This window comes from Macaca mulatta, chromosome 1 (assembly GCF_049350105.2).
Source record: "Macaca mulatta isolate MMU2019108-1 chromosome 1, T2T-MMU8v2.0, whole genome shotgun sequence".
Classification (NCBI taxonomy): Eukaryota; Metazoa; Chordata; class Mammalia; order Primates; family Cercopithecidae; genus Macaca; species Macaca mulatta.
In genome coordinates this window covers 190227942-190254266 of record NC_133406.1, presented here as the reverse complement: position 1 = coordinate 190254266, position 26325 = coordinate 190227942, and the positions used below count along the sequence as shown (strand labels likewise).

The 26325-nt window shown below is 48.3% G+C and overlaps 1 protein-coding gene and 1 long non-coding RNA gene across 3 annotated transcripts; one reads left to right on the top strand and one right to left on the bottom strand.

The window, feature by feature from the left end:
* Positions 1 to 13519: 13519 nt before the first annotated feature.
* Positions 13520 to 19974, bottom strand: DMRTA2 (DMRT like family A2). Of its 2 annotated transcripts, none has more exons than XM_077957725.1 (3): positions 19099 to 19974; positions 16957 to 17523; positions 13520 to 15698 (listed from the first exon to the last, which is right to left on the bottom strand). In XM_077957725.1, the coding sequence occupies exons 2-3, from the start codon at positions 17513 to 17515 to the stop codon at positions 14641 to 14643; spliced, it is 1617 nt and encodes a 538-aa protein (XP_077813851.1). In that variant the 5' UTR covers positions 17516 to 17523; positions 19099 to 19974; the 3' UTR covers positions 13520 to 14640. The 2 variants fall into 2 exon arrangements, with proteins under 2 accessions (XP_077813851.1, XP_077813848.1); XM_077957722.1 differs by having other exon boundaries at positions 13548 to 15698; positions 19095 to 19974.
* An 18-nt stretch (positions 19975 to 19992) lies between these two features.
* On the top strand, positions 19993 to 24881 carry LOC106998526 (uncharacterized). Its single transcript, XR_013402217.1, has 4 exons — positions 19993 to 20119; positions 20424 to 20587; positions 20772 to 23019; positions 23832 to 24881. It is a non-coding gene; the product is annotated as an uncharacterized LOC106998526 (long non-coding RNA).
* Positions 24882 to 26325: the final 1444 nt, after the last annotated feature.

The window sequence follows — 26325 nt, the reverse complement described above, 5'->3', positions numbered from 1 at the left end:
CAAAGTAACAGATTTAAATAACTCAGGTTCTGATTCTTCACCTTCAACTCACTAAACTATCATTTATTTCATATCTACCATTTAAATACCATTTAAATAGGAATATGTAGTACAACAGAGGTTGGAGGAACAGACTACACCCTAAGCAAGTGCCCACAGTTCCAAACCTTTATAAACTTACTCTTGAAATAAATGTGGCTCATATGTTGAGTCTACATATGTTGGGATTGACTGTTTAACTGGGATTCCTCTGAATTAACTTCCATGTCGAATATAATGCGTAGTGAAGAATATGTAATTTTAAAATGATCATTTGGTTCTGGTTCCAGTTAAGATGAAGTAAGCACATTCCACCCTGTCTCTTACATTGAATGCAACAAAAAATCCTGGAAAAAATGCATGAAGCAGCAATCTGAGGACTCTGAAAAGTAAATAGTAACAAGAGGATTGGAAAAGGAAACCAAAACTTGAAGAATCATTACTATAGTGGTGAGTTTTCTTGGTTTTTATTCCTCCAATATCTCCCAATCTGGATGTAGAGGCAGCCTGAATCCCAGAACACCACACCCAGTACGAATACCATATTTAATGGGGAAAGACTGAATCTTTGCACTCCAAAATGGGACAAAGCAAGAATCTCTACTCTCATGACTACTATTCAATATTGTAGTAAAACTATCCTTACTTACAGATGACATGATTATCCATGTAGGAAATTCCAAGGAATATACAAGCAAAGCTCCTATAAATAATAAGTGAATGTAGCAAAGTTGCTTTATACAATGTCAGCATTTAAATATGAAATGTTCATCTATATAATAGTAATGAACAATTGGAGACCAAATAGGTATAAATCTTAAAAAAAAAAAAAAAAAAAGAAATAGGGGGGTCGGGCAAGGGGGCTCGTGCCTGTAATCCCAGCACTTTGGGAGGGAGGCCGAGGCGGGCGGATCACTTGAGGTCAGGAGTTCAAGACCAGCCTGGCCAACATGGTGAAAACCCGTATCTACTAAAAATACAAAAAATTAGCCAGGCGTGGTGATGCATGCCTATAATCCCAGCTACTCGGGGGGCTGAGACAGGAGAATTGCTTGAGGCAGAAGTTGCAGTGAGCCAAGATCATGCCATTGCACCACTGCACCCCAGCCTAGGTGACAGAGCCAGACTAACACTCTCTCTTACAGGCTGAAATACAATGGTGCAATCATAGCTCACTGCAGCCTCGAACTCCTGGGCTCAAGCTATCCTACTACCTCAGTCTCCTGAGTAGCTGGGATTACAGGTGTAAGCCACCACAACTGGCTGAAACAGGTATAAATCTAACAGAACATGTTCAGAATCTGTAAGCTGAAAACTACAAAATGCTGACAAAAATAAATTTAAAAATCTAAATGGAAGGAAAATATATCATGTTTATGGGTTGGAATACTCAGTATAGTAAGAATTTTAACTCTCTCTAAATAGATCTATAGGTTTAATACAATTCCAATCAAAATCCCAGAAGTTGTTTTTGTAGATATAAACAGCCTATTCTAAAATTTATATGGAAGGCCAAAGGAACAAGAATGATCAAAAACATTTTCAAAAAAGAAGAATAAATTTTGAGAATTCATGGTACCCACTTTTAATATTTATTCTAAATCCAAAGTAATCAAAACAGCATGATATTAGCAAAAAAGATAAATACACAGATCAATGAAACAGAATAGAGTCCAGAAGTAGATGCACAGAAAGGGGTCAACTGATCTTTTGACGAAGGTAAAAAGACCATTCAATAAGAAAAAGCAATTTCAACATATAGCATTTAAACAATTGTTCATTCAAATGCAAAAGAATGAACTTCAATCCAAACTTATGTCTTATGCAAAAAAAACCCTAAAAATTAATCATAGATCTAATGGTAAAATGAAAAGCTATTAAAATCTTAGAAGAAAGGCCAGGAGAAAAATATCTGTTACTTTGAGTTAGGCAAAGAGTTCCTAGATATGACACCAAAACATAATGCATTTAAATATTGATAAATTGGACTTAGTAAAAATTAAAAACTTTTGCTCTGTAAAAGATACTGAGACAATGAAAAGACAATCTACAGACTGGAAGAAAACGTGTGCAAATCATATTCAACAAAGGACTTGTATAAAGAATAGTTAAAGAAATGTCAACACTTGAATTAGTCCATTTTCACACTGCTATAAAGAATACCTGAGGCAAGGTAGTTTATAAAGAAAGGAGGTTTAATTGACTCACAGTTCCACATGGCTGAGGAGGCCTCAGAAAACTTACAATCATGTAGAAGGTGTAGGGAAAGCAAGGAACATCTTACATGGCGGCAGGAGACACAGTGCAGAGAAAATAGCCACTTTCAAAACGACATATCTCATGAAAACTTCCTCACTATCACAAGAACAGCATGGGGGAAACCACCTGCATGATCTAATCACCTCCCACCAGGTCTCTTCTTCAAAAAAGGGGATTGCAATTCGAGATGAGATTTGGATGGGGACACAGAGCCAAATTACATCAACACTCAACAATAAAATGAGCAAACTAAACTAAAAGGAAGCAGAAAGAAGAAAATGATAAAGATTAAAGTGGAAATTAATGAAAAACAATAAAGAAAATTGAAAAACAATTTGTCCTTTGAAAGGATAAACAAAATTGACAAACCTTTAGCTAGACTGACCAATTAAAAAAGACTGAGGACTCGAATTACTAAAATTGGCCGGGCACAGTGCCTGTAATCCCAGCACTTTGGGAGGCTGAGGTGGGCAGATCGAATTGAGATCAGGAGTTCAAGACTAGCCTGGCCAACATGGTGAAACCCCATCTCTAATAAAAATACAAAAATTAGCCGAGTGTGGTGGCACATGTCTTTAATCCCAGCTTCTTGGGAGGCTGAGGTAGGAGAATCACTTGAACCTGGGAGGTGGAGGTTGCAGTGAGCTGAGATTGTGCCACTGCACTCCAGCCTGGGTGACAGGGCAAGACTCTGTCTCAAAAAAACAAACAAACAAACAAAACAAAAAACAAACAAACAAACAAAAAAGCAAAAAACTAAAAGCAGGAGTGAAAGAAGGGACATTACTACTGACCTTACAGAAATAATAAGGGACAAATTCTTTATTAAAATAGGAACAAATTCCTAGAAAGACACAAACTACTGAAACTGGTTGAAGAAGCAATAGAAAAACCTGAACAGATCTATAACAAGAGATTGAATTAGTAATCAAAACCTACCCATAAAGAAAAGCCCAGACCCAGATGGTTTCACTGGCAAATTCTACCAAACACTTCAAGAATTAATACCAATTCTTCACAAACTTTTCTGACAAATCAGAGGAGGGACCATTTCCCAACTCATTCTATGAGGCCAGATTATGTTGATACTAAAGCCAGACAAAGACATCACAAGAAAAGAAAACTACAGACCAATATCTTTTATGAATATAGATTTAAAAATTCTCAGCAAAATACTAACAAGCTAAATTCAGCAACATACAAAAAGTATTATACACCATGACCAAGTGGAATTTAACCCAAGATTATGAAGTTGCTTTAAAATTTGAAAACCAATTAATAGACTATACCATATCATGGCAGGGTGCAGTGGCTCATGCTTGTAATCTCAGTACTTTGGGAGGCTGAGGCAGGCAGATCACCTGAGGTCAGGAGTTTGAGACCACCTGGCCAACATGGTGAAACCCCATCGCTACTAAAAATACAAAAATTAGGCAGGCATGTGCCTGTACTCCCAACTACTTGGGAGGCTGAGGCAGAATCATCACTCGAATCCAGGAGGTGGAGGTTGCAGTGAGCCGAGATCACATCACTTCACTCCAGCCTGGAAAACAGAGCAAGACTCCATCTCAAAAAAAAAAAAAAAAAAAAAAAAATTAATTTATATATATATATATATATACACACACACACACACCATATCAATATAATAAATGATTTTTAAAAACCGTATGATTTTCTCAATGCAGAAAAAAAACATTTTATAAAATTTAACACCTCATAATAAAAACATTCAGTAAACTAGAATAGAAAGAAACTTCTTCAACCTGATAAAGGACATCTACAAAAAATAACAACTAACATTATATTTAATGGGGAAAGATTAAATGATTTCACCTGAAGAACAGGAACAAAACAAGGATATCCAGTCTTGCTGCTTATATTCAACATTTTACTGAAGGTTCTAGCCAGGAAAATTAGGCAAGAAAATGAAATAAAAGGCATCCAGATTTGAAATGTATAAGTGAAACTATCTGTTTTCAGAAGACATAATCTTGTAAAAGGAATATCCTAAGGAACCCACTTAAAACAATTAGAACTAACAAATTAGTTTGGTAAAGTTGCAGGACGCTAGGTCAATATTCATAAATTAATCATATTGCTATATATTTGCAAAGAACAATCCAAATATGAAATTAAGGAAGCAATTCAATTTACAGTAGTATCAAAAACAGTAAAATACTTACGAATATATTTAGCAAAAGAAATGCAAAACTTATGCTCTGAAAACTACAAAGTATTGTTGAAAGAAATTAAAGAAGACTCTAATAAATAGAAAGACATCCCATGTTCATGGATAAAAAATATTGTTAAGATGGTAATACTTATCAAGTTGATCTACAAATTTAATGTGATTCACATCAGTTTCCAGCTAACTACTTTGTAGAAATTGACAGGCAGATTCTAAAATTTATATGGAAATTCAAGGGACACCATGTGGTCAAAACAATCTTGGAAAAGAAGCTGGAAGATTCATACTTCCCAATTTCAAACTTAGTAATTGATACAGTGTGGTACTGGTATAAAGATAGGTATATAGATCAATAGAATAAACTGAGAGTTCAGAAATAAACCCTCACATTTATGGTTAGTTGAGAAATTCTTTTTGTTTAGATTTTTTGTTTTCTTTCATTGTCAAAGCTCTTCTCAGGCTTAATTGAGTTTTGATAAGGGTCCCAAGACAATTCAATGGGGAAAGAACAATCTTTCTTTTTAAAATTTTTGTACTTTTTTGTGGGTACATAGTAGGTGTATATTTATTTGGTATATGAGATATTTTGATACAGACATGCAATGTGTAATAATCACATCATGGGAAATGGAATACCTATCCCTTCAAGCATTGATCCTTTGAGGTATAGTTTTTTCAACAAATAATGCTGGGGCAATTGGATATTCACATGTAAAAGAATGAATTAAGATAATATCTCATACATATGCAAAAATTAACTCAGAATGAATTAAAAACTTAAATATAAGATCTAAAACTATAAAACTATTTGAAGAAGAAAATATAGATGTATATCTTCATGACCTTGGTCTAGGTAGTAGTTTCTTAGATGTGATACGAAAAATACAAACTACAAAAAAAAAAAAAAAAAAAAAAAAAAACCGATGAACTGGACTTCATCAAAACTAAAAACTTTTGTGTTACAAAAGACACCGCCAAGAAAGTGAAAAGAAAAACCACAGAATAGAAGAAAATACTTGTAATTCACCTAACTAATAAGGGGCTTGTATCTAGAAGATATAAATAAATTTTACAACTCAAAAGTAAAAAGACAAATACAATTTCAAAGTAGTCAAATGACTTGAATAGACATTTTTCCAAAAAAGACACACAAATGGCCAGAAAGCACATGAAAAGATGTTCAACATTATTAATTGTCAGGGAAATACAAATCAGAACCACAGCAAGATGCCACTTCACACCCACTAGGATGGCTAGAACTAAAAAGACAGATAAAAATATCCAGGCAAAGTAGCTCACACTTGTAAGGCCATCACTTTGGGAGGCTGAGGCAGGAGGATTGCTTGAGTCCAGCAGCTCAAGACGAGCCTGGGCAACATAAACATAAGAAGACCCCAAGTCTACAAAAAATTTAAAAATTAGCTGGGCATGGTGGCATGCATTTGTAGTCCCAGCTACTCGGGAGGCTGATGTGAGAGGATCACTTGAGCCCAAAGGTCAAGGTTGCAGTGAGCTGATATCTCGCCACTACACTCCAGCCTGGGCGATAGAGTGAGACCCTGTCTCAAAAAAACAAAACAAAAAAAAGACAGATAAAAACAAGCGTTGGTGAGGATGTGAAGAAACTGATACTACCCTATTGCATTGCTTGTGGGAATGTAAAATGATGCAGTTGCTGTGTAAAAAAAAAATTGGTAGTTCTTCCAAAGGTTAACATAGAGAAAAATGACCCAGCATTTCCCCTCCTAAGTATATACCAAGAGAATGAAAACATATAGCAGAAGTATTCATAATAGCCAAAAAGTGGAAACAACCCAAATGTCCATCAACTGATGAATGGATAAATTATATATATATCAATATATATGAATATTATTTGGCTATGAAAAGGAATGATGAACTGATGCATGATGCAACATGGATGAACCTTGAAAACATTTATGCTAAGTGAAAGAAGCCAGTCACAAAAGGCCATATATTATATGATTCTATTTGTATGAATTGTCCAGACTAAACAAATTTATAGAGACAGAAAGTAGATTAGATGCAGAAACTCCTCTAGGATTGGGAGGTATTTTCCTGGAGAAGTGAAAACTTGTGATCACACAAAAGCCTGTTTGTGAATGTTTATAGCAACCTCATTTGTAATTACCAAAAACTGAAACAACCCAAATGTCCCGTAACCGTGAGTGAATAAACAAATAGTGGTAGATCAATACAATTGAATATTATCCAGCAGTAAAAAGGAATGGGCTATTGACGCGTGCAACAATTTGGATGGATCGCAAAGGGATTATGCTAAATGAAAGAAATCAGTCTCCAAAGGCTGCATACTGTCTAGTTTCGTTTGTATAACATTCTGGAAAAGAAGAAACTGTAAAGACAGAGAACAGATCAGTGGTTTCCAGAGATTACGGGTAGGGGAGAGGGTTTGATTATAAAGGGGCAGCACAGGGACGTTTTCTGGGGTGACAGAGCTGTTCTGAATCCTGATTGTGATGGTGGTTAGACAAATCTATACATACGGTCAACCTTTTAGAAATGTACTATGAAAAAGTCAATTTTACTGTATGTAAACAAAAATAATAGTTGTGACGATTTGTGATATATGTAAAGAAATATGTATAGTGTGGGTGTGTTTGTGTGTATACACACACACATAATTTAAACTCAACAATCACTGCAGGGATTGTTTAGAATTTAGACCACCAACAAAAGTTCTTTGAGGTGAGAAACATTTTATCTCTGACATTGTTCAAAATTGCTGGGAAATGGTAATAACTTAAAAAGCAGACCAACTTTTAGTATTATTATTGTTTTAAATATTCTACAAACAATGAACCTTTTATCACCTTCTCTAGGAAGGATGGGTCTCATCGTTACAACCCTGGTATGTCTCTCCCTTTTGTGGTTCTAAAATAGAAGCCTTTAGGCCCAGAGAAACTGGTCTTGAAAGTTGGAAATCAGTAGACTGAAAGGTCCAAGGGCTATGGGTGGGGCTCTGACAGTGTCTGCTATAGGCAACCAAATCCTGGTTTGAACAAATCAACTGTTAAATTTATAAAGTATTTCCAACTGGGGCAATTAGGTAAATTTTAATATATATTAAATATTAGGTTATATAAAGGGATTATTTTTAATATTGATAGTATACTAATATATTGTGGCTTTGTTTAGAGATGAAGTATTCATATTGAGGTATTTCACAGTGACATTTCACAATGTCTGTAATTTGCTTTTAAATTTGTCAAAAACTAAGGTGGAATAAATGTGACAAAATGTTAAATAGTTATTAAATTTATATGATTAGTATACAAATATTCAGATTTATTATACTATTCTCTACTTTCTTATACACTTGAAAGTTTTTACAGTAAAAAGTTTTTAAAGTAAAAAGCACATTGGAAAAGCATTTCTTAGTGCCAAAGCCAGTGAACCTTCACTCTAATAAGATCCCATGACCCTGTTATGGCACATCGCAATATGCTGAATCAAAGAACACCTGGAGCATGTCAGTAGTAGCCTTCGGAAAAGAAAATGGAAAAGCAAGTAACATCCTTCTAAAGCTCCTACCCTAAAATGCTAGAACAAAGACTATTTAGGGCTGAAATGGGCAAACATTCAGCTATCCTGAAAGCTTGATTTTCCAGTAGGTCCCATTCTCCATTGGTTCTGGGATGGAAAGATGATAAAAGTCTAGTCAATGAGCCATTTTCAAAATGTTTCGTTTAACTACAAAAGAGAAAGTAGAATGCAAGCCTGAGGCCACTGATGGCCATTTGTACTTCATTTGGAGAAAGTCTGCCTGACATGAAGACAACTTAGAGTACAGCTGATCTAAGAGATGGAGAAAAGCAGCTCAGCTGATGGTGTTTGAACACCTGATTCCTACTCTCCCTGAGATATACTCTGGAAATTTTAGTTGTAAATGTCTATAATTATTATTATTGTCATTACTATGAAGAAGAAAAAAAGAAAATTCCTTCTTTTTAAGTCAGTGTGACTTGAGTGTCAATCACTTGCAAATAATACACTCTTGTCATATCCTCTGACCTATGAGGTTAGGTCATAAAAGGTCATGTAACTTCCACTTTGCTCTCTGGGACATCTGCCTTGGAACCCTGAGTCAACATGTAAGAGGTCTGATATCTTGAGGATACCATGATGGAAGTGCTCCAATCAACTGTCCAGCTGAGCCCAGCCTTCCAGCCATTCATACCAAGGAGTCAGACATGTGACTGAACCTGTCTTGGGATCTCCAGACCAACACATCTACCAGCCGAATACCACCAAGAGATCTTGGTCAACAATAAAAAAAGCTCTGCCCAAATTTCTGACCCATAAATGATACAATAAAATGGTTATTGTTTAAACCACTACATTTTGGGGTCATTTGTTATGCAACAGTAGTTAAAGGAACAGGCAGCCATGAGGGTGCAGCTAAACTGGGCAGTGGCAGATGCAGTTTTTTTGTTTTGTTTGTTTATTTGTTTGTTTTTTGTTTTTTGTTTTTGAGACAGAGTCTCGCTCTGTTGTCCAGGCTGGAGTGCAGTGGTGTGATCTCTGCTCACTGCAAGCCCCATCTCCTGGGTTCCCGCCATTCTTCTGCCTCAGCCTCCTGAGTAGCTGGGACTACAGGCACCCACCACCACACCTGGCTAATTTTTTGTAGTTTTAGTAGAGATGGGGTTTCACTGTGCTATCCAGGATGGTCTCGATCTCCTGACCTCGTGATCTGCCCACCTTGGCCTCCCAAAGTATTGGGATTACAGGCGTGAGCCACCATGCCCAGCAGGCAGATGCAGTTTTTAATGGAGCCTGAAGTTTTAAGATAGAAGTCGCTTGACTGTATGCACAAAGTGCAAAACCTTGAGAGGAACATGCCAGGTGTGGATCCCTGAAGGTTAAGCTTCACTGGTTCACAGTAAGTCCACCTGTGAAACTGGACCCTAGGGAAAGTGAGGAGAATCCTTAAAGAAGAGGAAAATGAGAAGAGCTTTCCAGGCAGAGGTGACCTCCATGGGCAAGGCACGGTCTGTTACGTTAAGAGGCCAGTCCTCCTGGCACCAAGAGACATGGTGAGAGGGTCTCAACACCTCTCCCAGGGCCATGGCCTCCACTAACGGAGTCCTGTGTCTTCTGGGGACAGTTATGTAGGTCTGAGGAGCACAGCATGGCCAGAGGTCAGAGGCATAGGGAGGCAGCGGTGGACAGATGGGGAGAGGGGAGAAAAGCAGCTGAAACTACAGCTTCAGGGAGCAGAGGGCAGGGACAGGTTGAAAGGGACTTGTACAGGTGGGGAGCCCTGACATTTAAGATTTGGTGTCACAATTAACCCAAGGACAGGCTGTCTGCCTCAGAACGATGACCTTAACAGCGTGCAAAATTTTAAGAGAATGATTTTAAGAGGCCAGTCCTCTTGGCACCAAGAGACATGGTGAGAGGGTCTCAACATCTCTCTCAGGCCCATGGCCTCCGCTAATGGAGTCCTGTGTCCTCAGGGCCAGGGAGCTGGGCCACCTCATTCCTCCCAAGACAACAGTTGACTCTTTCTACAATTTGGTGTCCATGCTGAGAAGACCTACATGTCCCTCAAACTCTGAAGTTGAACACAAAGCTTCTCCACGCCCTCCAATCTTGTCTCTTCTCCAGATGGGAATCAGCTGTCTTCCTCACTTACTCCCAACACCAGATCAACAATGGGTTGTTTGGCTCCTAGCAGTTCTTGCAGGGGCCCTCTTGTCTCCCTCTCCCTACTTCTACTGATTCCTTTTTGACACTACTATTTGTCATGGCTCCTGAGGGAGAGGTTGGGCTGTCTCCAAATAATCTACCAAATCCAGATGCAAATCTTACCAGGTCCTGTTGTCAACAGCTCCCAGTACTGAAGTCCAGGCCCAGTTTCTGGCACTCAAGGTTCTCCATGATCTAACCACTGACTCTGTGTGACCTCAACAGCCTGTCTCCACCTCCTCCCTTTCCAGTTGCTAGTCCAGCGGGACCCCTGACTGCTTCCCCAACCTCCCACCACAGATCATAGTGCTGCCCCTGGCCAACCCCCTCAGGACTCACTTCCTCTGAGGCATTTATAGAACCACACTCTGCCATCTGTCTGTGTGGCCCCTTGCCCTGGGCGGGGATGTCTCCCATAATCTGTGACACTTTAGAGGGCTCAGAAGCCCCATTTGCTCCAGTCACTGGATCTCTCTGAGCTGTTGACTCCTTTGTTGAATGAGACCACACCATCCACACCAAAGGATATGACAATTGTAATAGTGAACACCTAGTGAGCAAGCACTGAGCTGAGAGCTTTTGGATATTATTTCATTTACTCCTCACAGCACCCAGAGAGACAGACCCTACTATTCCACCATTTAACTGAGGCAGAGTGCCTTGCCGAAGGGGCCTTCCCGGGCCAGACCTCCCTTGTGTGCACTTGTGTATCACAGGGTCCTAGGACTGGGCCTGACATACAATGAGTACTTAGCAAATATTTGCTGACTGAAGTAATTCAAGAATGAATAACCTCAGCCGGCGATTGTGCCTGGACCCCAGCTCTAGGCTCTTCCTTGCCCACTGATCAGGATTCTGCTGGGGAACATGGTTGGGACAGAACTTGGCATACAGTAGGTGCTAGTGTGTCGCTGCTGCTGCTGCTGTTGTGCAGGAGGGGTGGGGCGGGGAAGGGAAAAGGACGGCTTCTACTTCGAGTCGGTCTCCCCCACCAGTCGGAGCTACCCGCGGCAACCCGGGTTCGCATCCTCCCAGTGCCCAGGCCGAGTGGGCTCCAGCTTGCTTTGGGAAGCATTCAGGAATAAACGTGGACAGTAGCGGTCAGGAAGGGGATTCCCTTTCCCCCATCTCCCAGGAGGAAAAGAAGTAACGCTGCCGCTACTGCCCTCTCTTTCCAGAGTGCGACCAGGGTACCACACATTCCTCCCTAGCGCTAATCTCAGCGAAGCTCAGGCCGCAGTCCCCTCCTGCCGGCTGCGGAAGCTCCAAGAAGCGGAGACTCACTCGCCCCCCTGCCCCTGCCACCAGGCCAGAGAGTCTGGAGTTCCGATTCTGGCTCCCTGGGGCCTGAGTGTGCGACCAGGCCGGTCATTGTAGGTCTCTGTGCCTCCCTGTTCCTGACTGTGCAATGGCAGCGCGTCAGGGGCGCGCCGTGGGCGCAGGACGTTCCCAGGCGCCAAGGGCTGTGACTGACCGACCTGGGCTTCCACTGTGGGGCTTGGGACATGCAGACGCTCCGGGACGGGAAGTGGGGACTTCGGGTGCCCCACTATCCCACTCCTAGAACGCCCACCGCTCACGAAGCCTTCCTGAGCTCTACCCGAAGGAGCTGACAGCCTGGAGCCGAGGCCTGGGCGCTTGGGGGCCCACTGCTTCTCTTTGGGCCTCCTATGTTCACGGAAGGGGAGTTTCCGCAAACCTCCCACTCTCGACCAGCAGATCCCGCTTCATGAGAGAAGGAGACCCACCAGGGGCGGTGGAGAGGCAAAGTGATCTAGGGTCCCGGAAAATTGGACAATTCGCTGGACCAGATGGCCCTCAGTTTCCTCCTCTGTAAAATGGGGCCTGTAATAAGCAACTCTCTGGATTCACCCTGGTTTGCTGTGAGGATGAACTAACATACTAGTCTTGAAGTCTGTGACGCTCCAGATGTTCTTGGGAATGATGAGTAACGCGGGTCCACAGGCCGCCGCCTCGGGTCCGGCCAGAGCACCCGCAGGAACCGAGGAGCCTCGACCCAGCGTAGGTCCTTCCCGAAACAAACACCTTGGGTGCGGTGGGGCAGAGGACCGGGACGAGGCGGCCAGAACTGCCCTGCGGAGAGAGGCTGGGAGGCTCCGAAAACCTCCGAAAACCTAGGGGGAGCGCACCGGGGCTTTAGGGGGCGCAGCGGCCAAGGGCAAGAAAGTTTACATTCCCAGAAACTTCCGCACTCTTTCTCCCGCCTTCCTCTTTTCTAACTCTTCCCTTTCCTCTCTCCTCTCTCCCTCTTTTTTCTCCTTTTTTGTCCCCTTTTCCTCCATCGCTTTTGCCGGCATCTTTCTTCTCTGGGTCCTTCTCCCCCACTTTCATCTCATCGCGCTCGCACTTCATCACCAGACAGCCAAACCCCCTTTCCAATTAAAGTGGAATTAGGCAACTCAATCAAATTAGTTCCCCATTAAAGCCCTTCTTTATTAAACCGTTTTCTTGTCCTGCTATTAAGTTTCACTGCCTGGCGGAACTCGAGCCGGCCCCAGAAGTTTACCTTGGGATGTCGCCGGACCCAGCCGAGGGGAGGAGTCACTCTTTTCCTGGAGCGGGGGAGTCACCCTGCGGGGAGCGGGAGGGACTGGAGGTTGAAGGAGAGGGTCGGCCCAGGAGCGGCTAATTTGCTCAGCTCGGCGTGAGGAGGGAAGGTGAAAGGGTGAGAGACGAGGTCTGGCTCGAAGTCGCGTACTCACGGCCACTCTCCCAGATTACACTTTTTCAAGGAAGGCAGCATGCCACCCCCAACCTCCCAGAACCCCAAAACTCCCAGGCTGTAGCCCTTGTCAGGAGAACGGTAGCAGCCACCCTGCTCAGCCGTCGCCTTCGCTGCCTGTGGTGCCAAGCCTGAGATGGGGAGCGCGCAGTGTGCGACGCGAGTTACATCCAAATCCGCAGCCGGGAAAGAGCGGGAACTGGGCCCCCAGCCTTGCAAGATCCCTGTGACGACTCCAGCCCGCGATCCAAAAACTAAGAGCCCTGGCAAGGCGACCCCTCCGCAGCCTGGGTGCCCAAGCTGGGGTACACACTGGGTTCCCGCTGTTCAGCGGTCGCGGGCCCTTCGGGAGTTGTGAGCTCCGCGCCGCTCTGGTGGGATAGGTCCTCCGGTACCACAGGAAGCCTCCTCTCCCAGTAGCCCCGAGGGTCGGAGATCCCACGGGACCTCGGTCTAGCGTCTCCTTAGCGCCGCGGCCTGAGCGGGAAATCAAGACCTTCTCCCGTGACCCCCCGACCCCCTACTTCTCGAGGAGCGGGACGGGATTCGGCGTCGTTTTCTTAGAAAATAACATTTATTTCTAGCTCATATCTATGCAAAGGAAAGCACAAAGTGCTGCTCCGGAGCAGCGTTTTCCGCTGCCGGCCCTTCAGTCAGGGCGTTTGGCGAGTCCCGGGAGGCGAGAATGAGCCCGCGAGCGGGCGGTTCTGGCTCAGTCACACGTCGCTCTGTTCCTGCTTCAGTGCGCACCTTGACGGCTCCTTAGGGACAGACCAGCCGCAGGCAAGAGGGGTAGGTGGGCAGGATTCGTCCCGAGTTTCCAATATATTTAATCTATAAACCTGATAAGTACAATGAGCGCATAGTCTAATTTTTTTTCCATTTGTCCTTTTTTTTTGCTTGTTTTTGAATGTTTCTCACGTTAATATCGAGGTCACCTACAGATTACAATTAATAACTTAGAATTCCATTTTATAACATTATACACTGGCTTGTATATATATATGTATAGATTATATATAGATTTATACATATATAAAAACACACTGCACCAAGGAAACCCATGCTTAACGGCGTAAGCAACAAAGAGAGCGACAAATAACGCAACTAGGAAAGTGCACCTTAGAACTTGTTTCCTTTTTTTTTTCACAATTGTATCGATATATATGTGTGTCCCAAAGACTCGACTCAGTGCCAAGAGATTTATACATCCTAAATTTATATTTGTTAGAGCGAATATTTAGATTTTTTTTTAAAAAGTGGGGGATGGGGAGACACAGAAAAGACTCTCGGATTATCCTGCCATCCACTGAGAGCCGGATGAGCACAGCTAAGGAGCCGCAGGAGCCTGCGCTGCTGTCGCAGCCTCTGAATTCTCATGAATTCCCGGCCTTTTGGAAAGGGGGCTGGGTGAGGCTGGAAGAGGGATCCAGAGGTGGGAAATGAGAACCCAGGCCGCGTACCCTCTCCGAGAACACCTTCACCTGTCTGTAGCTGCTCCCCCTTCGCTCAGCCTTCCCCACCCACCCTCCTAAACAAACCCCAAAAACCATCTTGGAGTGAGAAGACCCCAGCCAGGGCGCAGAGAGCGCGCTGGGCGAAGAGGGGTCGGCGGCCCGCGGAGACAGGGCTGGGATTCCTGTTTGGGGAGCGGCCGGCTGCCAGGCCCCTTGCCCTACTGCTTCTCCGGAGCGCCATTGACCATAGGCCCGTACAGGCCGCCGCCATAGGTTGGCTCCTTGTGCACCGCCGCAGCAGCGGCGGCCGAGCGGTCACGCATGAGATCGCTGAAGGCGTAGTCCATGGGCGGGCGGAAGCCGAGCGTGGGCACCAGGCCGGCAGTGGAGTAGGGAGCCATGAAGGCCAAACCCCGACTGTGCGCCGCCGCCGCGGAGTAGGCCAGGCGCAGCGGACTGAGGCCGAGCGGCGCGCCCAGCGGGTAGGCGCCCGCTTCGGCACCGAAGTGACTGGCGTTGGGCTGCAGTGGCGAGAAGGCTGAGCGGCTGCTCAGCGATCCCAGCGCTCCAGGCGCCATGGCGCCGGCCAGCAAGGGTCTGTGGTGTGGGGGTGCGGCGGGCCCGGCCTGCAGCGGAGCGGGCAGCCCAGGACCCCCGCTGGCGGCGGCGTCGACGCGGCCGGGCCACGCATCGTCTGCAGCTGCTGCAGCACCCACGGCGGCCTTATCCGGGGGCGCCGCAGGGCCCAGGCCAGCAGCCAGGCCCCCACGGTGGTGGTTCAGCACCTGCTCGATGGCCTGCACCACGTCGCCGCCGCAGCCCTGCAACACCAGCTCCAGGACGCCTCGCCGGTGGCCCGGGAAGACGCGTGTCAAGATGTCCAGCGGCGTCCGCTGCCGTGGACCCGAGCCTCCGCCCAGCCCCGGCGCCGGCGCGGCCTCACCCTCTTCTTTGTCAGCCTCTGAACCGGATTCAGAGCCCAGAGGGCTAGCGGAGCCCGGGCTGTCCTCCTCGCCGCCACCGCCACCAGGACCGGCGCTGCCTGGGCAGCTGCCACCTGCCTCTTTGGAGGCCCGAGCTAGGGGCGAACCCGAAAAGGACTCGCCATCACCGTTCTCCGAGCCTGAGCCGGGCCGCACCTCTGGGGACGACGTCCCAGGCCCCGAGTCTGCGCCGTCGGGTGATAAGGGCTTCACCGGCGGCGGCTGCGGGCTGCCCGGGCGACCTGCCTGAAGCAGCGTCTTGGGAAACAGGTCAAACTTCTGCAACTTGGCCTCTGGGAGGGGAGAAAACGTGTCGTGAGGAGCGGTTAGCTAGAAGACAGCAGTCACAGCACCTCGGCCCTTTGGATCTCAGTTTCCTCTCCCTCAGCCCCACAGCCCTTATTCACTAGGCTCCAGTGCTCCCCTTTCTTTTTGCTCTAGCATTCCTTCCGCTCTGAGCCCCTACAGCCTTGTCTCTCTTTCCCTGACCCCAGGGCTCCCTCTCTTTCTGTACTCCTCAGAACCCCAACTACCTGTGCCCTGTAAACTCGATATTCAGTGCTGCTTTCCCCCACATCTGTGCCCCAACACATCCACCTTTAACTTCCTTTCCAGGCCTGCCCTGCCCTGGAGAAATGGCCAGGTCCAGGGTTCAAACAAGAGACAACATAACTTCTGCCTATACCACGCTGTACAGAAGAGCCCACTGTACAGAAGATGCCTGCCCTGGCAGTGCAGCCTGTAAGGAAAAGCGCCTTGGTTATCTAGGAGGTCCCAACCTTCTCTACAGGCAGAAGTAGAGCCCCTATTTCTAATCCACCCTTTCCAAAATTGAGACCTAAGAAGTTCTTCCCTCCCAAGTTTAGAGCGGATCCTTCCTTTCCCTCAATGGCCCTGGTCTAATTTCTTTCCTCCCCACAAAAAGCCACGGGGGTCCAGAAAAAGAGGGTGGGGCTAGGCAGGGTGTAGGAAGCGAAGAGGAAAAGATATAGGAAAAAAGACCTGAGAAACCAGGGAGGGTGCGGCAGAAGCTAGAAGGAGGGAGGGCGCAGCAAGCGGTTGTCCAGAGCATTAGGAATGCGAGAAGGGGAAAAGAAACTAGGGCGTCTCACTTCCTAGGGAAAGCAATGGGGCGGGTGTCAGTTAAAAGAGGGGAGGGATTCCTTAAGAGAGTTGGGAAGGAGCAGAGGGAAAGGGCCTGTGGAGAAGCACGGAGGGAAGGAAGATGCGCAGGTTTCCACCTGGGTAGAAGACGAAGCAAAGAAGCAGGGACCTGCCTGCCTTTGGGTAGAGGCGAGTGAAAAAATTAAAGCGTGTCCGTTTGGGCCGGCTGCAGGAGAAAGGGGTAAAGTGCAAATGCTACAGAAGCGGGAGGAAGGAGAGTTTCTGTATCCACGCTCCATACCCGAGGCTGGGCGAGCGGTGAATCCTAGCAGTCGGGGCGACTGGACACGGGGTTTCTACTCTTTCCGAACGGAGACAAGCCCCTGGGCCAGGCGCCCCAGAGCTACGATCCTGCTGCCCCTACCTGCGGCCTGGCCGCGCTCTCACCTGAACCGCCTGCGCCAGCTGCTCCGCCTCCGGTCCCCGCGGGCGCTCCCGCTCCGGGTCCCCCGCCGTCGGCGGCGCACACTGAACCGAAGACCTCGTAGGCGGGCCTCGGGGGGATGATGCCGTTGGCTGCGGCCAGCGCCAGCCCCTCGGCAGTACCGTAGAGCAGCTGCAGCTCGCGCGCCTCGTTCTCCTCCTGCGCCTGCTGCCTGCGCAGCGCCACCTGCGCCGCCATGACACGCTGGCGCTCCGCGATGAGCGTGCACTTGGCGCACAGGCAGTCCTTCCAGCGACAGTAGCGTTTGTGGCCCTTGAGTGCAGACACCACGCCATGGTTGCGACAGCGCGCGCACTTGGGGGTCCGCGGGTACTTCTCGGCTGCCCGCAGCAACAGTGGCGGCCCCCGCAGCAAGCCGCCTGCCACGCTTACCGGTAGCGATGCGGCGGCTGCCGCGGCGGCCGCCACCGACGCCACCGACGCCACGGGCGGCCCAGTCGCTGTAGCCGCCGCTGCCGTCGCCGCGCCGGGCACGCTGGGCAGCTCCGAGCGCAGCTCCATGACAGGACCTGACCGGAAAGAAGGTGGGAGAGGGGAGAGACCGGGTGAGGAGCACACCGCGCACTAGGCCAAAGCGCAGCCTTGAGGAACCCAAGTTGGAGAGGGATATTTGGGCCACGGAGGCTGGGCTAGCGGGGCCAGAATTGCTGGGAGGAGGTACAGTCGGAACCTCCTTGTGAGCCCTAGCGCCTTCACCCCAGTCCAGCCACTGCTGCTCTTAGACCTGATTTACACGCTGGGGTTAAGATTTTGTCTGAATCAGTAATTCTGCTGGAAAAAATAAAGAGACATGTAAAGTGTGAAAGTCACTGATTCAGGTGGTTGTAATGAGGATTTGGAAAAGTTAAGATGATACCCTAAAGCTTAGCCTAATTGAGGTGAGACGGGTGAGAAAAATGTTCGTTTGACAGGACTGGGATTAGAGCCACAGTTTTGGCCCAGAACTTAGGCCGATGCCAAGGGCAAAACAGGAAAATCCGGAGCAAAACGGCCAGTCTGGCGGAAGGGTGAAGAGGAGAGAGATGTGAAGGAGCAGAGTTGAGCTGGTTGGGCCCGAGTTTTGTTTCTTTTTGTTTGTTTATTTTTAATGCAGGTGGGGGCAGAAGCTTTGGAGAGAAAAATCAGCAACAGAAAGAATAGCTTTAGGAAGTAGAATGGGGGCGAAGAAACAATTCGTGCAAAGTTAGGCCCAGTGGCTCTGGGACCGGTAAAAATGTGAGCCCCAAAAGTTCCACGGTGCGGGCCTCCAGAGAGGGGGAGAGAAAATGTGTGTGGAGTTTAGTTTAGGACTGGGAAGTATTAAAGAGAAAAATTCGGCCAAAGAAACTTTCTGTATAGGCAAACCCAGCCCAAAGATGAGCTTCATGGGCAAGGAAAACAGCGAAAAGCAGCTGATCTGGGTGTCCGGGATCCAGGGTCCGCGCCCAGGAGAGGGGAATGTGTAAGTAAAAAACTCCACAGGCAAAGGCTGGGGGAGAGGATTGGGTAAAACCTGCGGTGCAATTTTTTAGCTTCGCAGTCTGGAGTAGTAGTCGGGGCGGAAGACGTATCCTGCGGAAAGTTAGGCATTTCGGGAGGGGGATCTTTCTCGAACACCACCTCACACTGCCCTCCCCTCCCCTCCGGGTTTAGGAACAGAGTCGTCAGACACACCCTCCCCGTCTTGGGGTCCCAGGGGACCCCGATCGAGCGCAGGCTCCTGCGTCCTGATCTCAGAGTTGGGGTCCTAGGACGCGGATGGCCCAGCGGGCCGCACCAAGCCAGAGAAGTCGCCTTCGCAACTGGCCATAAACGGATACCAGAGTCCCACCCGCGCCGCAGCCCCACAAGGCCCAAGCAGGCCCAGCTCCCCGCTTCTGCCGCAGTCTCCTCTGCTTCCCGTGTTCCCCGTCCCTGCCAGAGCCCGGGACAGAGTCCTTGTGTCTCCATCCGAGAGTCCCAGACCTCCTCTCTATGAGCGTTGCCTCCTCTCCCAGACCCCTCGGGCCGCGCCGTCCCTAAGCCCACGGGGCCCAGGCCTCCTCAACAGGGGCCGCAGACCAGGTCGCCACCCCCTGCTGTCCCTGCGGCTCTCAACTACCTGCCTTGGGTTCCGGGATCCTCCTCCGCTGGCGCTGCACGCGCCTCCCGGCTCCACTGGCGACGCTGGCGCTCTTGGCCTCTTCCCTTTGCCCCCGGCCCCTTATCTGACCACGTCACCCTCCTTCAGTCACCATGTCTGAACTTCCGGACCCCTCAGAACGTAGCGCAGTCCAACCCTTCCTTCAGAGATCCGGGTCGGAGGCTCCTCTGCCGGCCGCCTGGTTGGAACCCGCAACCTGACTCTCGCAGTGCCGAGTCCCCTCGCTGAGCGCGCTGGACGCTGCGCGCAGCCGGGGCCCAGTTGCCCCGCACTGCCAGACTCTCAATGAGAGGCTCGCCCGCTCTATTGTTGCTCCTTAGGGCTCCATTAGACAGAATTGGACAACAATGTGGCGCCTGCCATTGGCCAGGGGAGGCAGACGGCACTCTGATTGGCCGGGCCCGCGCCCGGGGAGCCCCGCATTCTACAGTGTCCGAAAGATTCGAAACTCCAAAAGCTCCACTGTGTGCTCCGGGAGGGGAGGGGGTGCGCCAGGAAAGGAGTGGAAAAAAGTGGGCGAGGAGGAGCGTTGAAACTTTCGTGACAAGTAGTTTCCGTGCGCCCGAGAGCGTGTGAATTGCTCCTAATTACCGTGTCCGGTGCGCCTCTCTGCGTAGACTTGTGTAACCCCTCGGCTTCTGGGGCGCCGACTCGGCTGCGCCGCTCTCACTGGCCGGGGGCGCTTGGCAAAGCTGAGCTTCCCAAGTGGCCCTGGAGCCCTGGGGCGGGATGGGGGGCAGGTGACAATTCAATTACTGCGGTCGGGGTGGGGGCGGGACAGGGGTGCGGGGGTGGGGAAGGGAGGGTGTTCAAGGCATAAATGCCAGGACGATTTTTCCTGCCTTCTTCCTGCTACGTTTCGGCGCGCTCCCAAGTCGGACGAGTTTGGGGTAGTTGAGGGCTGCTTTGGTTTTTTCCTCCTGTCACCTTTAAAGTTCAGTTATTTTGTTTTGAAAGTCCTGATACGATAGTCATCCTGGAGGGTAAGTGTGGTTTATGAAGATTTTCGTGTTTAAAGAGAAGCTCAGCGAAGAGAAACGAGATTGCGCTTCCTGTCGGTGCCCGCCGCATCCGCATCCCTCGCGCCCTGAGCCTTTCCTCTCCCTGCCCCTCTTTCGCGTCCCTCGGCCCCTTTTGCTCTTTCTTTTCCTCATTTTTCAGCATCTCGGTTTCTTTTCCTTGGTGATGGGATTCTTTTTGTCTTTATTGTAAATGAACAAACAGCCCCCCTCCTTTTTTTGTTTCTTTTCTAAACGAAAGTAAAAAGTGGCCTCTGTGTCTCCGCAGCTTCTTTTAGACTCAGGACGCGCATCGGTCTGTCCGACCTTCCCCGCAAGAGACAAAGTGACTGCTGGGAGGCCCCCGCGGACAGTTTTCAGTTTTAACTTTCGCCTTATTCTTATCCTGTCCTGATGTCACGGCCCTGAGGAACAGCTCATTCTGAAGAAGAGGTAACAGGTTTCAGATTTTGTTTCCTTTTTGAAAGGCAACATCTGGAATTAATGCCGCGGCCCTCGGGCGGGTCGCCCTCGGTTCTTGTAGCTCTACCTCTGTCTTTTCATTCTGTTTTTCCCTCTAATATCTAATGTTCTATCACTCTCGTTTTTGTTCTCTACTTTTCTCTCTCTCCTTCAGAGTAAAGAAAATTCGTTTAAATAATGAGGAAAATGAGCGTTCCTGGCATTCTCCGTCCACTCTTGACCGTGCGTCTCCGCGTTACTCTTTCGAACCTCCAGGCCGGCGGGAATCTGGGCGCGTAGATTCGGCCGGGGCCGTCGCGGCCTCAGGACGCAGCCCTCCCGCCTGGCACGACTACTGGGCCGCGCCCTGTCAGTCTATCCGCTTCTGAGCCCAGGGCTGGGGTTGGGGGAAAGAAGGTGCGACCAACGGGCCCCCACCCGAAGACCGCAGAACCTGGCGCCCCGGGAGAGCCTTGGAAGAAGCCCACCCGGAGGCTGAGGCTGGAGGGAAAAGGGGATGGGGATGATGCGCTCGAGGACCGGGCGGAGAGCTTCCAGAAAGTTCACCAGGCCCCGGCGCGAGGGCGCTCTGACACGAACAAGGTCTATGATAGCGATAAAAACCTGGTCACTAGCTCCCAGAAAATGCCACTTGCTGGAGTCTGTGAATGGGTTTAGGAGAGAGAAGGGTGTCAGCCCCCGCGAGGGTCTCCCGCGTGAAGCGAGGATAAGGGGGTGCTTCAGGGATAATATGTCCTCTAGGAGCGCAGGACCCAGACCCCACCTTCCAACACCTGGAGGTTCCGAGGCCAAGTACGTCTAGTAGCCCCGGCTGCACCTGGGGAGGAGAGCCATGAGGTTGGGGGAAGAGCGCCGACCACCGCCGGATTCCGCGCCGGGGCCGTCAGGTGCCTTCTCCCAGAGCTCCTTTGGACAAAGTTTTCGGGAAATTATATTAAACCGAAAACGAAATAAACTATATAAATCTGCCTAGCTTTTCGGGGGGGCGGTGGCCCAGGTATCCTTCGCGCTTGAGGCCAGGTCACCGTGAGATTTCCCCACTCCGGACGGGGGATTCCTCAGAAGCCAAGGGTGTAACCACGAGGACTCGGGAACCCTAGGCGGCCCCACAGATGCGTGAGGAACTTCATTTTCTAAGGAGTGGGAGGAGGAGCATCCTGGCATCTAATACAGCCCAACCAGAGGGAATCCGCCCACCCCTAGTGGAGGAACCTCTCTCTTCTCTCGCCCCTCTTTCCTGGCATTCACATCTCCACAGGTCTGGGACCCACAGCCTTTTCTCCCACTCCCCGGAGGTTAGGGTTTTCATGTGAGTGAATGTGTTATGGAGGGAGGCAAAATAAACCCCAGGTCATCTCACCCACACTTTGACCAGGCAGGAATCCTCTGCCCAGCTTCCCAGGCCACTCCAGGGCCAGTTCCTCCTGATTTGAATTGGGTCGGTCGAAGGGGAAAGGAAAGGCATGGCCGAACTGAGCCGTCAGCACGAGAAGAGCACGCTCAGGTTGAGTCAGCAGGGTCTACCCGCTCCCCAGCCTGAGTGTAGCTTCACACTTGGACACACCCCCTCCCCCGTGCGTGTGACCACTCTCTGCAAAGTATGGGACACACTGTCACGCCAGCATTCAGAGAGCACCACGGGGCCCAGGCTCAACTCTGATACTACCCTCCAACCCAAGGGGACCCCTTCAGTGAATTTGACCTCAGTGTTCTCATAAGCATGTCCCCATCCTGGGACATCCACTCGGTGTGTGACGTTCCCAGACTCCCACAGATTTCCACATCGGTGACAGCACACGCCGACAGGAGCACATCCTCACGCACGTATGCCCTGGTTTATGCGCGGAGCCCCAGCCTTACTTCTACAGTTGGGCCCCAGGCAGAAAAAGCCACAGCCTTCCAGGACAAATGAGGCGGCTGAGAGCAGAGGGTCTTCCTCACACATTCACACGCGTACTCTTAGCTCAGAATCATTTGCTGACGCCTCTGCTGTGCCAGGGGCTGGGGGTCCGGGTGAGAGGGCCCGGCCAAGAAAATACACCCCATCCCTATTCGCCCCTGGCCCCATCCCCCACGCCCACGCCCAGGCACTGGTGGCGTCCAAAGGGACTGCGCTGGGATGAGGCCGGGGTTGAGGGCCTGGGGCGTAGAGCCGGCTGTAGGCGCGGCGTGGGGAAGGGCGCCGAGGGTGAGTAGTGTAACTCTGAGTAGAAGAGCCAGGGGCGCCGATGGGGGACCCGGGAGGCACTGACTTTTGCGCTGTTTGCCCGCGGCCTCGGAGCAAGCAGACGCCATCTGTTTGCCGGCTGCGACGCGTCCCGTTTAATTACCCTCCCGGCAGCCTAATAGAGATGATATTAAACTAAATCTTTCTGACATTAAAAGTAATTATCCCCAAACCGGTGGCTCCGGGACGGAATGGCCCCTCCCGCACCCACCCCTTCCCTGGCTGTGCCGGATTCCGTTAGTTTGGCTGATACTCTCCGCCCGGGAATGGGGCGCAGAAGAAAGGGGGAACGTGCTTTTGGGAGAAGGAGTCTCCACGGGTTGCCTGACACGCGTTTTCCCGCAAACTACACTCTCCTGTTCCTATGTGGACACAAGCACGTGTACACACAGACACGTAGCGATATTTTCCTCCAGATCAACTCATGAGTCACGCTGATTAAGACCCTCAGCCGCGCACACCCTCTGTGAACAGGGAGACGCGCAGCTTGGTTTCCTGTCCCGTCCTCTGACACCGCTAAAATGGTCATTTTCCATGGTCATAGCCACGGATCTATGCCAGGACCGGGGACCGGGCATAATTTCGGAGCCAGAAAGAACTCCTATGGTGGCGCCGGGTTTCTCAGGCGCTGTTCCAGCTAAGGGCCAGGCGCCCAGCAATTTCTCTACAGTTGCTTACTGAAGTCGCACCACTCTCTGCGAGGCAGGTCCGATTATTCCACTTGTCAGGTGAGAGACTTGGAGCGGTGAGATGACTTGTTCCACATATCACAATTAGTGCGTAACAGAGCAAAAATCAAACCCGGGAGTACCCTCATCCAACGCCGGGTCAAGGCACCCCTCCACACCCGTTGGCCGAGAACCCTTTGGTGCTCAGCTTCTTCCCGGGCCCTGGACCTAAAGGCCGGGCCGAACAGCCAACTGAAGGTGGAGGAGAGAGGGCACTGGCTCTGAGTGAGCGGCAGGAGGCCCCGAGGCGGAGCCCCAGCGGCTGCAGCCCTCCTTTGGATCAAGCCCTCGCGTCTGCGGGGCAGGCGAAAGGGAGGCGTCTGCCCAGTGTCGCCAGGCTCCTCAGGATTTTCTGGTTGGGAGCATCTAAGCCTGAGACAAACGCGTGGAGAGTGGTGTTCACCGCCCCACTATTTGTTTCTATTTGTGAGCGCCTACTGAGTACAGCCACTCTGCTAAACACTTGGTGTGTGCTGTCTTGCTTGCCACGCAGTCCATGGGGGAAGATGCGATGGTCCACGTTTCAGACACAAGGTAGCCAAAGTTCAGCAAGGCGACACAACTTGCCTGGGGCCAGAGTGCTGCCGAACTTCGAAAAAGACAGAAATCCAGATCCAACTCCCACTCTCAGGTTTTTTTCTCCTCACCTTCCATGGGGGGGGGGGGTGGGTAGGATCAGACCTAGGAGCTTCCATTTGGTTCGGTTTCATTCAGTTCACTGATCGTTCACAGAAACATGAAAGTAAGAGTCATTCATTCATTCATTCATTCATTCATTCGTTTATGTAACAGCATTTGTTGAGCATCTAGTATGTGCCAAGCTCTGTGGATCCGAGACAAATCAACCATAATGGGCCCTTACAGAACTTGTTAGCCAACTGGGGACACAGTCCCCTATCAGTGACCTCACAGTGAGAAGTCTAATCTTGGGAATGGGGGAAGGAGGATGAGGGGAAGCTTCCCGAAGAAAGGGACCTCTGATGGTTAGGTTTCCCAAAGGGAAACACTGTTATTGCTTGTTCTGATAGAATAAAAGTCTTATAAAACATTTTAGAAAATTCAGCAAAATATATTTGGTGAATTTTGCTATTTTTTTCCCTGTCTACCCACACTGACAAAAACATACTTTACAGTACTTGTTTTTTGTTTACAATTATAAGGATTTTAATATTAATCTACCTACATAAGCTTTTAAAATGATTGTTTAATGTTCCATTGCATGGATCCATCTTTCTTTAGCCATTTCCCTGTTAATAGGTATTTTGTTTGTTTCGAGTTTTTGCTCTAATAAATATTGCTACCACAAACATCTTTTGTGCATTTGCCTAATTATTTACCTAGGATAAATTCCTAAAAATAAGATGGATTGGCCAGAAGCTTTTTACATTTTTTAAGGCTTTTGATAGCTATCAAATAGCCCACAGGAAAGGTATCAATGAACACACTCAATAGAAGGACATCTTGCTGATATTTTAAATCTTTGCCAATTCAAACAAGAAAAATAGTGTATCATTGTTATAATTTGCATTTCCTTAGTTATTCCTTACTTTTTCCTACATGGGTCGGTCAGTTGAGGTGTTTTAAAAATTATTTATATACATCATTTCCTTATTTTTCAACCATAGAGCTTCTATTTTCCTTAATTTGTAATCGTAATTTATATATCAAAGACAATAGTATCTTCTGTTTGCAACATGTGCTGTTTCCTCACGTTTTTGTGGCTGTCTTGCTATTGTTACACTGGAGTTTTAAAACGTTTATGTAGACCAAAGTTTATATTTTCTTTGTAGACTCTATTTACAGTTGTATATGTAAGGATTTGTATATGTAAGGATTTGGAGATTCTATTTACAGTTGTATATGTAAGGATTTCTCAAATCAAACCTTCTAAAAGCATTGGCCTATATTTGTATTATCTCTTTTTTCATTATTTACATTTATATCTTTAGTTTATTGGAAATTAATTTTGATGGAAGGTGTGGTTTGTAGCTTAATTTTCCCCAATGATTAGCTATTTATCACAGCCCTCTTCAATGAACCATTTCCCCTACTGACCATATGCTATAGACCAAATTCTCAGGTGGCTGTAGGTTGGTATCAGCATATTCTCTTCAAGGGAGCTGTTTACTCTTGCACTAGCCTCACTATTTTAATTATTGCAGTTCTGTAGTATTTGGGAGGGCAAGTCATCCTTCTGATTTTTCTTTTTTCCACATTCTCATGGCTATTTTCAAAATACAGGCTTCTGAATAAATATTTTAGGAATTTTAAAGCTACTTCCAAAAAAATAAAGTAAAAAATATTGTCGGGGGGGGATTTAAGTACCTTTAGAAATTAATTTGAGGGAGATTGTGCATCTTCACAATGTGAGACAATTCCATCTAGGACTTGGTGTGACGTTATCATGACTTTTATGTCTCTTGATAACTGCTGTCACTTTTTCTCAACAATTGTGTTTCTTAAATTCCTCCCCTCCGTATTTTATGTAGCTATTGTGAATGGAATCTTTTCACCCATTACAGCATCTAACCGGTTATGACAGGAGCATAAGAAAGTTACTGATAATAGTATATTTATCTTGGAACCCGCCTCCTTTGTGACCTCTCTCCCATTAACAATTTTTAAGTTAGTTTTTACAGTCTTCCCACCCAGCTGAGTTTGGGAGGACCCGGAAATGACCAGGAGGAGGGAGGGAGGAGGATGTACACAGTGATTTGTAGGTCTTCCTGGGGCATTGCGGATGGTGTGCACCG